Source organism: Microtus oregoni, unplaced genomic scaffold, assembly GCF_018167655.1.
Source record: "Microtus oregoni isolate MIOR12 unplaced genomic scaffold, Mior012 000013F_ref0000133, whole genome shotgun sequence".
NCBI classification, from domain to species: domain Eukaryota; kingdom Metazoa; phylum Chordata; class Mammalia; order Rodentia; family Cricetidae; genus Microtus; species Microtus oregoni.
The window spans coordinates 14,379,121-14,392,695 of record NW_024543072.1 but is presented as its reverse complement, the minus strand read 5'-3'; the positions used below and the strand labels follow the sequence as shown (position 1 = coordinate 14,392,695).

The following is a 13,575-nucleotide window of genomic DNA, read 5'->3' as shown; positions in this document are numbered from 1 at the left end:
GTCCGGATATTGCGTGACGCAGTGAGTCGCGCAGCCGCGGAGGAACGGGCAGAGGGAGGTCGCGCGCTCTCAGGTTGGCTGACCCGGAGGGGAGCCCCCGTGGTAGAGGGGACCGGAGCTGAGGTACTGCCCCGCGTGGCCTGAGAATCCCCGTCCCCCAGACGGGCTCCGTCACGGCGGGGTCTAGGCCGGCCACTGCGGGCGGGGCAGGGAGACGCCACTGCCCCTCGCGGTACCTCTTCCTGGGCAGCAGGATGCTGAGTCAGCCCCTCGGGGACCTGGTGGCCCGGCTGCGGGTGCGGTGGGGCGCTCCGTGGACACGGAGGCTGCGGGCTGGCGGTGAGGGGGAAGGACCAGGAGCTCGAGCATCGGTGCGCAAGGAAGCCTTAAGAAGGGCCGGCAGGAGTTGGTGCAGAACTAGCCTAGGGGCCGGTTTCACCTAAATGTATGGCAGATCACCGCCTTGGGCGCTTATGCAACTTGAGGCTACTCAGACTTGGGTCTGTGGCCCGGCCCGGTCAGTAGGCTGCAGGCTGGAGGAAGCGACAGGTTGAGATGATGTAATGGCGTGAAAGTACCCGAAGGACTCTTGGGTTTTTTTTTCCCCTCCCGCAAGGTCAGATGCCTAGAGTTCTGTGCTCTTCAGAGTTCCTGTGGAAGGACTCACGGGTATTGTGTTCATTTTGATCGAAGGCTACGTATTAGTGGAATAAATTAACTTGCTTTGAAGGTGTCTGTCGTATTTTAATAGTTGACGTATTTACTAGACATTCACATGGCCTGGCTTCTGTTGATGACTTTTAGTCTTGTATAGTTTGACCTCCAATTCATCTTTTCCTTGGAAATGTTTTTCCTGTGCTGAAAAGTTTCACAGATTCTTTTAACTCATTAAGCGGTGGTATAAATACCAGTTAATACTGTGACTGTAAATGCTAGAATTTGTAATTGTGCTAACGTAATAACACTCCTTCTGTATTATATATATCTGGTCAAACTGGGATTTATATTATTGGGTATATATAATAATATATAATAATAAAAAATATATGCAATATAGTATATGCTATTATATATTATATATAATTTATACTATAACTGGATTTCTGGAGTTAGAAGAGGCAAGGGGAGGATTCAACATTAAGAATTAATGAGGCCACTGTTGTGATTTTTTTTTTCCTGCAGAACCTTAATTGGTTTCTTCTGTTCTTTGACTATTCTGTTCCTTTCTCAGTTAACATACATTTTTGCTTTTTAATTAGCATTTCAGATCTGCTTAGTGAACCGGTGTATCACCCACCATGCTGGCTGCAAGGCTTGTGTGTCTCCGGACACTGCCTTCCAGGGTTTTCCAGCCCACTTTCACCAAGACCTCCCCACTCATAAAGAATTCCATCACGAAGAATCAATGGCTCTTAACACCCACCAGGGTAAAGAATGTTTTTTCAATATGGGTTTCCACCCCATTCTGGTTTTTTTGTTTGTTTGTTTTGTTTTAGGATTTTCTGTTTTGTTTTGGTGGTGGTGGTTAATCAGTGGGTTGTCTGTGAGATTCTCTGATTGTACATAGCTTTCTCTGTTTAGTGACTTACCAAATAAACCAACAGTTGAGTTTCCATTGAACTTTCTCCCTATCAGTCCCTATCATACCAGTCTCCTTATCACAAATGAAAGAGAGATTTTATTTTTACACCTTATGTCTTGAAGTTTCTCACTCAGAAAACTGAGAGTAAACATTGGGGAATTAAGTTACATGGTACAAGAAAAGGATTGTATATGGGAGCTGCAGTCAAATGCTAAAGAACCCAGAGATATTACCAGTTGGTCCAGCTGATTAGTTACTAAAGATGGTACTACAGCTTTTGCTTAGATAAGGATAAAAATCTGTCAGATTATCGAGAAAGGCCTATTTCCTTTGGCAACAGGTGTTTTCCTTGGAGACAGGGTCTCAATCTATAGAATTAGCTGATCTCAAAATAGTGATTTCACCTCCCGTTTGCTCACAGGTGCTGAGATTGCAAGCCAACATCTGTCTTGTAGTATTTAAATGAGTATAGATGCATGTTTTAAAGTGTGAACTAGCTGAAGAGAATCTTCAGTAGTTAGAAGGGCATACTTTCCTCTTCCAATAACTTGTCCACCGCTGGTAAAGACCCAGCTAAATGACTAAAGAGATCTGCAGTAATTAGAAGGGCATACTTTCCTCTTACAGTAACTTGTCCACCACTGGTAAAGACCCAGCTAAATGACTGAGTGCTTTCCTACTGTTCCTGAGGCTTCAGGTTCAACTTTGACTACCTGGGGAAAATTGTATAATCATTTCAAAGATGGAGCACAGGTCAAGCTACATCTAATCTTAGTTAAACTTTGGGGGAGGTTGGGGGCGCAAGTGAGACAGAGTTTCTCCATAACTTTGGAGCCTGCCCTGGAACTAACTCTAGGCCGGGCTGGTCTCAAACTCACAGAGATCTGCCTCCCCAGTGCTGGAATTTAAAGTGTGTACCACTACCACCCAGCTTTTTCTTCTTTCTTTCTTTCTTTTTTTTTTTTCTTACTTTTATACTGATTCTATATTAGTGTAAAAAGAACCTCTGTTTTTTTGACATGCTGTTGATCTGAGTGGTACGTGTCTTTTTTGTATATGTCAGGAATACGCTGCCAAGACAAGAGTTAGGATCCACCGTGGGAAAACTGGCCAAGAATTGAAAGAGGCAGCTTTGGAACCATCAATGGAAAAAATCTTTAAAAGTAGGTGGAAGTTCAGTATTTAACATGAAGCTTTTAAAATTTATATTTATTCCTGTGTCTGTATGCGTGAGTATCCACCAGGTGTGTGTTGATGCCCACAGAGGCCAGAAGAAGATATTTTATCCCCTGGGACTAGAGTTGGGTGATTATATGCCTCTGGAAGTGGGTGCTTGGAACTGAACTCGGGTCCTCTGAAAGAGGAGCAGCAAAGGGCTCTTAACTCAAGAGCCATATCTGCGGCCGCTAGTAAGGCATTATCTTAATGAAGTCATTTTGATTCATCGCTTAGATTTTAACTTTAAAATGTCTGAAAGCAGATTGTTAATCTTCCCTAAACTATTTAAACAAAAGCACTGCTACTTACCAGTGTTGGAAATGTCACTTTATTATAGTTGAGGAGTCCTAATCAGTATCATGGAAAGCGTTCCTTTTTGATAGAGACTTGACCACAGAGAACAAATCAGGATTTTCCAGGAATGTTCTTAGTGAACAAATTGAAAGGAGCAAGATATGAGCACCTGCCTGAGAGCTGCTAAAAAAATTTTCATTATTCTAAAGCAAGAGCATCTCTCCCCTTTTTGGGTACATATATATTAATAGCATTTTTCTCTTTTGATTCTCTAGGCTCACATAAACTTCACCTGGGTTAATACTTTAGACACAGTGTAAAATGACTGATACCATTTTCTTTATTTTTTCAACATTTACTCATCTGGGGTATGTTCTTGCTATGTAAACCCTGCTGGTCATGTACTCATGATTTGTCTCAGCTCCCACGTGCTTTAACAGCTATGTATGCGTCTGTACCCAAATGCTTTTTTATTCTTTGAGGTCATTGTTGTACATTTGTTTCTGGAATATCCTTTCCTTCTGGCCTAATGTTGAGAATTCTGTGTCCCCCATGAGACTCCTGTGAAGAAACAGTTATGATCTGATCCCCTCCTGGATATTTTGAATAATTACCCCAGCACTTTAGTTTAGTTGAGATGTGCTGACCCTAGCCTGTGTTTGTTGCTGTGCTTGCAGTTGATCAGATGGGAAGGTGGTTTGTTGCTGGAGGAGCAGCTGTTGGTCTTGGAGCGCTGTGCTACTATGGCTTAGGAATGTCTAATGAGATTGGAGCCATCGAAAAGGCTGTGTAAGTAAATTGTCCCCAAGCAACCAAAATCCTTCAAATAAAGGTTCTCGTTCTTCCTACTCTTGAGTCTCTAGTCACTTTTGGAATGCCTTATCTGGTTTTCATTTGTGAATATGCATGAATATAAATAGTCTCTTTTGTTCATTTGTCACAGACTTATTCAAGCCTAAATAATCATTTGTAATCAAGGTTATGTATTCAGACAAGGAGAAAATGTGTTGCTTTATATGTGGATCAAATGTATGTTTCTGTCATTTCATCTAATATAGTTCCAAGATGTACATAATTATTTATATCATAGCTGGGTGTGGTCATGCACACCTTTAATCCTAACACTTAGGAGGTAGAGTCTAGGACAGCCTGGTGTGTGGTCTACAGAGCCAGTTCGAGGATAGTCAGGGCTACACAGAGGAACTCTTGAAAAACCAAAAACAATAATTATAGTTATTATTTCTATCACAATTAGATTGGGAACATTAAAGTGATTTATTCCAGAGTCTTTTGTATCTAACAAATGATTTAATCAGAATTTTTACCTTGTCCTGTTTCTTACAGAATTTGGCCTCAGTATGTGAAGGATAGAATTCATTCTACTTACATGTACTTAACAGGAAGTATTGGCTTAACAGCTTTGTCTGCCATGGCAGTAGCCAGAACACCTGCTCTCATGAACTTCATGATGAGAGGCTCTTGGGTGGTAAGTTAGCTACTTGCTATTTCTATTGGGAAGGTGGTGCTAGGTGATGATTTTGTTGCTTTTTGATGTAAAGATCAGATTTCATGGAGTAGAGCCATTAATATTTCAATGGTAAGGAAATTGCCTAGAATCTGTTGAACTGTAAGTTCAGTTCTTAATACAGGGAAGAAAAATGATTTGCTAAAATATATATTGTAGGAAAGGGAGAGGACATTAAATGGAAGAATATTGTATTACTCTTTATCAAATATGTGTTTTAATTGGATCGAAGGGGTCAAAAACTGAACTTAGAAACTGATAGCAAACAACTTCTATTTTGTACTCCCTTGCTAAAAATAAAGTAAATGTGCCTGGTGATGCCTTTAATCCTAGCACTTGGGAGGCAGAAGCAGGCAGGTTTGTCTTGAAAAAACAAACAAATAAGTAAAGTAAATGCAGATCCATCTTGCTGATGAAGCTTTCTGCAGTGTTAGAGGAAGTTAGTTAACATGGCACTGCTGCCCCGCCTGAGCTGCCTGCCTGAATATGGGCACTTTGTTCAGTGCATATTTCCTTCTTCTTTTGGTTTTGTTTGTTTTGTTTTGTTTTGAGACAGGGTTTCTCTATGTAGCCTTGGCTGTCCCGGAACCTGCTCTGTAGACCAGGCTGGCCTCAAACTCAGAGATCCACCTGCCTCTACCTCCCAAGTACTAGGATCAAAGGTATGTGCCACCACCACCCAACAAAGTGAATGAATATTTCTTAAGCACTTGCTGTTTTGCTTGCTAACACTGTATGCTTTCAGGTATGGGTTCTGTTCCTGTTATGTGGTGGGGGGGGGGGGGATCTAAGGTGTATGTATCATATGGGATATACGATAAGAAATAGAAAGTTGAAAGTGAAGTAAAAAGTTAGCTGAAAGACAGTCTTGGACCATCAGGGCAGTTTTGTGAAAGACTTGGTTCTTTTTTGTTTTTTATTTATGTGCATTGGTGTTTTGCCTGCATGTGTATGTATGCTGGGTCTCATGGAACTCGGGTTATAGACAGTTGTGTTCCGCCATGTGGGTGCTGGGAATTGAACCTGGATCCTCTGGAAGAGCGGCCATCTTTTCAGCCCCCAAGACTTAGTTCTTCTGCTAGGTAACATGCTTTCTTTCAGAAGAGGACGAGGCCAGTCCAGCAGAACAAAGGAGAAGAGCTAGGAAAGCTAGGAAGACCCTATTGGGAAAAGTGTTTTACAGTCCCATCCAGTGAAATCTCAAGTGGGAAAGGACATGGTGAGAAAGGTGCTATCTTTTTTTTCCAAGCTGAGGCAAAGTACCTAACAGAGACCACTGTACAGACTAGATGGCAGAAAACACTTCTGTTCAAGTGGTAGAACGAATGTGGACTGGGCAGTGGTGGCGCATGTCCTTAATTTTAGCACTTGGGAGGCAGAGGCAATGGATGGATCTCTGTGAGTTCAAGACCTGCCTGGTCTACCAAGTGAGTTCAAGGACAGCCCAGGCTACACAGAGAAGCCCTGTCTCAAAAACAACTACTAATGTGGGCGACACAAAGCAGGTGCACCAGCTGTGTCTGTGGGACCGGGCAAGGCAGGAGATGGGAATTAAACACAGCTGTTTCCCATAGTTGGGAAGCCAGAGCTGTAAGTTTTTAATCCATGATATTTCCTACATTCTGTATTCCAAGAGAACTTGCTGTGGTAGTATAGGGACCATACTTACTGGGTAAATATACAATGCCAAAGAAGCTATGTGTTTAGACCATACCCTCTGCAGCAAAATGTCACTGTCTTCTGCTACTAAGAATATTTAAGAGAAATAGTTGAGAAAGTTAGGAAGATGTTTCAGAAAGGAGGGAGAAAGCCTTTTGGAGGTGGTACAGATAGGAAAGCATAGTTTTTCTCAAGTGCCTTTGGAACAAGAGAGACGTCTGCCACTATTGGGAAAAGTGCATACTAGTAAGTCACTCAGGTAGCAAGGAAGGGGTGTGTGTGTTGTGCATCTAGAGGTCAGAGGACCTTTGTGTAATTGGTTCTCTCTCACACACATCTTTGTGGATTCTGAGGGTGTTACTCAGATCCTCAGGCTTCGATTTGGGGCTCAGCTAGTAACTTAACCTGCTGATCCATCTCACTGCCCTGCCAGTACACTTTTTGTTTGTTGGGTTGGTTTGGTGTTTTGCCTTTTGTTTTAGTTTGAGACAGGGTCTTCTATCACCCCTGACTGTTCTAGAACTCAGTAGACAAGGCATTGGCTTTCTTGAGAACAGGCTTCTTCGTTAGCCGTGGCTGTCCTAGCGCTTAGTACATAGACTTGAATTCAAAGATCTACCTGTGCACCACCATTCTCTCTAAAGGCACAGTAAACATTAAGGAAATATGAACTTGGAAGCATTTTTTCAGTTCTACCAGTTCAGTATCACTAAAATGTAGAATGTGGAAAAGTAAAAGCAAAAAAATGAGGATTTTTAAAGAAAAATACACAGTTGAGATAAACAGCTAGAAATTTACAGGAACAAAGGATTTGTAGAACAATTTATAGTAATTGTTTCTCCATTAGAAACAATGCGGTAGAATCCAGTATGTTTTTCAGCACTGGTTTTTCTTATCCTCCACAGAAACAGCTGGTTTTATTTTTCTATGCTTTACATCAGGTTGAAAATTATGTCTGTGGCAGTAGAGGGCACTCTTGATAAATTGATCTTACTAAAGCTGAATGAACCAGAAACCAAAGTGTACTAGAGAAAAACAGCATTCAGTTTCTTCATAGTGATTAATCATACTTGAATCTGTGGGCTTCTGCTTTAAGGATCTGTTTGTTTTGTATTTTTTTTTTTTATGTGTGTCTTCCAGACAATTGGTGCAACCTTTGCAGCCATGATTGGAGCTGGAATGCTGGTACAGTCAATACCATATGATCAGAGCCCAGGGCCAAAGCATCTGGCTTGGATGCTTCATTCTGGTATGTTCTGTTTCAAATTCTTATTGGACTCTCTTGAATATTATTTACGTTCCTGTTAAGACAGGGTCTTGATTTGCATGCCAAACTGACCTGCAGCTTGTTGTCTTCCTACTTTTGGTCTCTTGACACACCTGACTTAAATAGTGGCCTTTTTAAACAATTCTTCAGTTGTAAATGAGTTGGTAAACCTTGTTTTTAGAAAATAGAATTTCATACAGTCGTTGTTGCCAGGCCTTTGCTTTAAAAGTATTGGTATTAAGATAGCTCTGAGGTTATGCTCTGAGATAACTATGTATAAGAAAAGAGCTGAGAGCCAGCAAGGTGCTCAGCAGATAGAAGGCATTTGCTGTATAAGCCTGGTAAGCAGTGTGCAATCCCTGGGGTCCCCACATAAAGACAGAAGAGAACTAACTTTACAGAGTGGTCCTCTGACCTCCACAGTGTTGCATACCATGTGCCCATACACACACTATGTACATATGCTTATGCTATAGCAATTTAAAACAGGAGCCAGGTTGTAATGATATTTTATTTATTAAAAATAAAGCTTTCCTGAAGATCAGAGAGTAAAACAGCCTCACTGATAAGCCATACAGACCAGGCAGTGGTGGCACACACCTTTAATCCTAGTAGCTACACTAGTATGTGGCGGTACTGGTGTACCCCTTTAATTCTAGCCCTAGAGAAGAATATAAGATGAGAGGAGACAGCTCTCAGGCATAGCCTCATTCTGAGGATTCCTGTAAGCAGGATCAGCATTTCCGACTGAGGTAGAGGTAAGAGCCAGTGACTATCTGTTTTGCTTTTCTGGTCTTCAAGTTGAACCCTAATATCTGTCTCTTTTTATTAATTGTGCTACACCAGTTCTGGTGGTACAGGCCTGTAATCAAACCTACTCAGGAAGCTGAGTCATGGAGATTATAGGTTTAAAGATGGCCTAAGTAACATAGTGAGATGCTATCTCAAAAGACAGATGCAAGGTATGTAGCTCAGTGGTATTAGGTGTTCGCAAGGCCCTGGCTTTATCCCTAACACCATGAAAACTAAAGTAAGCAGCTACATTATTTCTCTATTTACATAATTTCGTGTCCTGAAATCTCCTTGTTCGCCCTCCTGTTTGGTGATTGACAATAACATATTTCTATAATGTTTTATTGTTTTGTTTTATTTCAAGACAAGGTCTCACTGTGTAGTTCTGACTGTTCTGTGTAGACCAGACTGGCCTTGAACTCAAAGATCCACCTGCCTCTTCCTAGTACTGGGATTAAAGGCATGTGCCACTATGCCCACCTTCCCCATAATTTTTTGTTTGTTTTTGGTTTTTTGAGACAAGGTTTCTCTAGCTTTGGAGCCTGTCCTGGTTCTCGCTCTGTAGACCAGACAGGTCTTGAACTCACAGAGATCTGCCTATCTCTGCCTCCCAAGTGCTGGGATTAAAGGCGTGTGCCACCACCACCCAGCTTTCCCCTATAATTCTTAAGGAAGGTGTTTTTTTTTAAATTTTGACAACTGAGGTTTGTTTTTATGAACTGAAATGAGACTGCTTCTTATTAGGTGAGGCAAATCCAGTGCCTGCCTGGGAAGCCTCTGCGTTTCTGAGTTCCATCACACACTTCCCTTCCAGTTTACTTTCTTCCCTTTGGGCATCAGTAGGTTTGACCTTCTGTTGGGTCAGTTCTTCTGCTATTTTTAAATCTAGTGTGGTCTCTGTTAGAAATAATGACCTACACAGACTTTTAAAAGTTACTAAAAATGAATGCTCCTGTTTGTATATGAATTGGGATTTCATGTTGATGTGATAAACAGTTTTATAGACTCAGATATTGACTGTATAGTTTGGATTGTAGGGTATGACTACCTAAGTGTGAAATTTACTATATCAACATTGTTTAACATAGGGTACAGTGTTACGAGAAGCTTGACAGTGACATTTGTTCTCTGGTGGTCATTTGGTAGATATCTCACAAGACCTTGCTCTCTCCCCAGGTGTGATGGGTGCAGTGGTGGCTCCTCTGACGATCTTGGGGGGGCCTCTTCTCCTGAGAGCTGCATGGTACACTGCTGGTATTGTGGGCGGCCTCTCGACTGTGGCCATGTGCGCACCCAGTGAGAAGTTTCTGAACATGGGAGCACCCCTGGGAGTGGGCCTAGGCGTTGTCTTTGTGTCTTCACTGGGTAAGCTGCTGCCCTTTGAAGGGTTCGAGTATCCGGAAGCATTAAGATTAATTTTTGAAAGTTGTTTAAACGATAGGCTAAAATGATTGGGTTTGATTACTTGACATCATAAAATCTTGGCTTATGCTTAAGTATTCGTTTTATTAAGTACCTCTGAAATGATTAAGCTGACTTGTAAATTGTTCTAATGTTGGTAAGTAACCCATTAGAAAATGATGAACCATGAGATTTCATATCAGATTTACCAACGTAGTTTTAAATAATAGAAACTGCAAGTATAGTTGCAAGCTATATATATAATACGTTCTATTTTTCCTTTGTTTTAGGATCTATGTTTCTTCCCCCTACCACAGTGGCTGGTGCCACTCTGTATTCAGTGGCAATGTATGGTGGATTAGTTCTTTTCAGTATGTTCCTTCTATATGATACTCAGAAAGTAATCAAACGTGCAGAACTAACACCAATGTATGGAGTTCAAAAGTATGATCCCATCAATTCGTAAGTAAACCTTACTGTTACTCCTATATTACATAGGTATGGCTGTTTGGTTCCATGTGTATTAGTTTCACAGGGTACCACCATAGCAAAGAAGTATAAGATAGGTGGCCTAAAATTTATTATCTTCAGGTTGGGCCTGGGAGACAGAGCCAGGCAGATTGCTCAGAGTTGGAGGCCAGCCTGATTTAGAGGACAGCAAAGGCCAACAGACATACACTTTTCCGGTGTGGCCTCATTTTAACTTACATTGTAATTGTATCTTTATTGGTTTGTTTTGGTTTGGTTTGTTCTTTAAGACAGAGTTTCTCTGTGTAACCCCTCTTGCTGTTCTGCAACTGGCTCTGTTCTGCCTGCCTCTGCCTCACCAGTGCTGAGATTAAAGGTGTACGCCACCACTGCCCGCGTAATTATATCTTTGAAGGTTATATTTCCAAATAAGGGCACACAGGACCAGTACTGGGATTTGCAACAGGTTAAATTTTGCTGCTTCTGTTGGTGTGTAGTTTGGGCTGTCTACTTAGAAAACTTGATTGCATTGCAGGTGAGCATTGCTTTTAGGTTTCAGTTACAAGTACTGTCTGTTAGAATGCATGTAATTAATTGGAATGTTTAAGGAGGGGAAACCAGTTCTGAAAACATTTTTCCTTGTGTTTGTTTTAGAGACATTCGATCTTAATTGACATTCAATAATATAAAATAGTGTTTTCACTTTTCTTGAATTCTGCGTAAAGTTTCAAAGTGTCTCTTACATTTTGATGATGCTCTCCTTTACCTAAATATAAAATAATGTAATAGCTTTTTTAAAATGTTGCTATAACACTTGGAGCTTTATAGCAGCTTTCTTAAAGGGGATGAAAAGGATATATTCTATTTGAAAACGCCAGACTGTGTCTTGCGAGTTTTTTAAAGGTGTGGGTTTTTTTATTTGTTGTAGTTCTTCTGTTGTCTAACACCCAGGTTTGATGCTCATAGCAGGATGTCAAAGAATACATAATACTTTTAAAAATTATGTTCTTCATTTAAAAGGTGATTCTACCAGAAGGAAAACTGAGCATTATCTAGTTTCGAACCCTAACTGGCATTTAAACATTGTATTTTTAGTTTCTATTTAATAGCACTAGGAATAATAAGTATTATTATTTCCATTTTTTTGTACTAAGAATTAGATTGTCATCATTATTAGAGTCACATCTTACTATAATTTTCTTTTCTAGGATGTTGAGAATCTACATGGATACATTAAATATATTTATGCGAGTTGCAACTATGCTAGCAACTGGAAGCAACAGAAAGAAATGAAGTGACCACCTCTGGTGTCTCTGCTCACTCATGCTTGTTAATAGGAGCAGATAGTCATTACAGTTTGCGCTAGCAAAACTCCTTTGTAGAAGATAAACTGTCACCAGGTGTAAAGTGTTCAGTAATGTGACCCTTCAGGTTTGCTTTTTCTTTTAGAGAATAAATTCAATAGATGTCTTCCAAATAAGTGCATACACTTTCAACTATTGTGTTTGAGTAACTTAAAAATGCTTTGATGAATGTGGGAACTAAAATTTGTGTTACAAGATTTCAATTTTTTTTTTGATTTATTGGATAAGTAAAATTTAGTGAATTTATCTGTCTTCATATTTTGGGGGGCTTGCAAAATATTTAAGATCCTGAGTGGTGAGGTTTTGGTATAAAGATCAGACAGAGGTAAAAAGTCACTTTAGTCACATTGTAAATGCTTAGGAGAGCACTGATTGGGGTGAGAGATGCCAGAGAGACATCTGAGATGTGGAACAAGTTCATGGGGCTGTGACTAAAGACACAGTTGTTTGTGTCTCTGCTTATCAATGGCCCTCTGGTGTTGACGACTCATTGTCAGGATAGTTCAGAGGGTTAATCCTGAATAGACTCCCTGGTGGAATTATGTATATGTGAGTTTTACTGTGAAGTCTTCTAAAACAAATGTCCTTATAACTGTGTTCACTATAATGTTCTCCAAAGCATGGGATTTGTCTGCTTTCAAATACATGGTGTGTTTGAAGTTTGCTGGTATTTTCTCTGGGTCTGACTGTAAGCATGCTTGCTTTTCTCATCACGCTTGATAACTGTCAGGAAAGCCTTCTGGCTTATGCTAAGATTAGTAGCTTTTTTTCTTCTAAAATTGTTGTGTCCTGTGTTATCTCTCAGGTTAGCATGAACAAACAAAGCAAACTTAGTTGACCTTGGGAAGTATTTGAAAAGAAGGCAATGGGAAGGTGTTTTCTTCGCCTCCCTTATCACTTTCTCTCCGCGGACACCAGTGACCTTTGTAAGGTTTTGATACAGTGGTTACGGGTGGGAGGTTCTTCAGTGAGGTCTGTAGGACTATATGCACAATTGCTATTTTTGATAAATATTTATTACAGTCATCCAGAAATAAGTAGTCTAATCGTTTTAAAGTACACAGAATGTTTATTTATAAAATAAAAGTTCTAGCAGATGGTGATTGTGTACATTCTTCTCCCTGAAGCATCCTTCTCACTGGGGTCTGGGCAAGAAAGCAGCGTGGGCTTTGGCTGCACCGTAGTACACACTGCAGGGGACTTGCAGCTAGATGGCCTGCATCCATTTGAATGTCAACTCGGATTTTCCCTGATTTCTTATATGACCCTGAACAAATTACCTAACCTCCTCATACTCAGTTTTATCCTCTGTAAAATGAGACATCTACCTTGTGGGGTTAAGGCTAAACTCAGAAATGGTTGGACATTGTATAAATTTTAGCTATTGCTGCTGTTTTTTTGTTTTTTCCCTTAAGTAAAAAAAAAATTTACTCTCTTTAGTGTTCATAAAGTTTCATTGTCATTTTAAGTTGATATCTTAAATAACCTATTGTTTTCCGTTGTAGTTTAGAGCTCAAACTTTAATATTTCATTTTATCTACTTACAAAACAGCAGTATGGTTTAAACAGCAGCGTCAGGTAGAGAATAATAAGATCAACGGTTCTATTACATATGTGGATGCGCACATGTCATGGTGTCCTGTGAACCTGTGACATTCAGGACAGTTTGAAGGGTTCTCTTCCCTCGGCCATGTGGGTTGCAAGGTTTCAGCTCACGTCATTGGACTCAATAGCAAGCACCCTTTACCCACTGTTACTTTGTCTGCCGCAGGTGGTTGTATTTTAACGATAGTATTTTATAGCGTTGCTGAGCCAATAAAAACTGTAAAGTGAGTTCTATAAAATGTGCTTAGTTAGGCAGTGCTTCTGAAATGGTAATGGAATAGCCTGGTATCTTGGATCTTATATTCTGGGTGGGCACGTAGGTATTTTCCTCACAGAATTAGAGTTGACCTGTAAAACGATGGGCTTTAGGCAACAATGGAACTTTAATGTAATTTGAAAT

The 13,575-nt window shown here is 40.4% G+C and overlaps 1 protein-coding gene across 3 annotated transcripts; it reads left to right on the top strand.

Annotated features, from left to right (window-relative positions):
- On the top strand, positions 1-13,005 carry Ghitm (growth hormone inducible transmembrane protein). 3 transcript variants are annotated; one of them, XM_041662727.1, is made up of 9 exons: positions 1-73; positions 1,260-1,427; positions 2,646-2,745; positions 3,772-3,883; positions 4,439-4,580; positions 7,419-7,527; positions 9,514-9,702; positions 10,029-10,200; positions 11,415-13,005. In XM_041662727.1, exons 2-9 carry the CDS (start codon positions 1,299-1,301, stop codon positions 11,497-11,499), a joined length of 1,038 nt encoding a protein of 345 aa, XP_041518661.1. In that variant the 5' UTR covers positions 1-73; positions 1,260-1,298; the 3' UTR covers positions 11,500-13,005. The 3 variants fall into 3 exon arrangements, with proteins under 3 accessions (XP_041518661.1, XP_041518662.1, XP_041518660.1); XM_041662728.1 differs by having other exon boundaries at positions 9-123; XM_041662726.1 differs by lacking the exon at positions 1-73 and adding an exon at positions 352-371.
- Positions 13,006-13,575: the final 570 nt, after the last annotated feature.

What these genes read in the sequence shown, in the direction of transcription:
- Ghitm (XM_041662727.1), top strand. Translation starts at nt 1,299, where the DNA reads ATGCTGGCTGCAAGGCTTGTGTGTCTCCGGACACTGCCTTCCAGGGTT. An exon ending in TGTCTTTGTGTCTTCACTGG is followed by an intron (nt 9,703 to 10,028) that starts GTAAGCTGCTGC and finishes CCTTTGTTTTAG; the next exon opens with GATCTATGTTTCTTCCCCCT. An exon ending in AAGTATGATCCCATCAATTC is followed by an intron (nt 10,201 to 11,414) that starts GTAAGTAAACCT and finishes TTTCTTTTCTAG; the next exon opens with GATGTTGAGAATCTACATGG.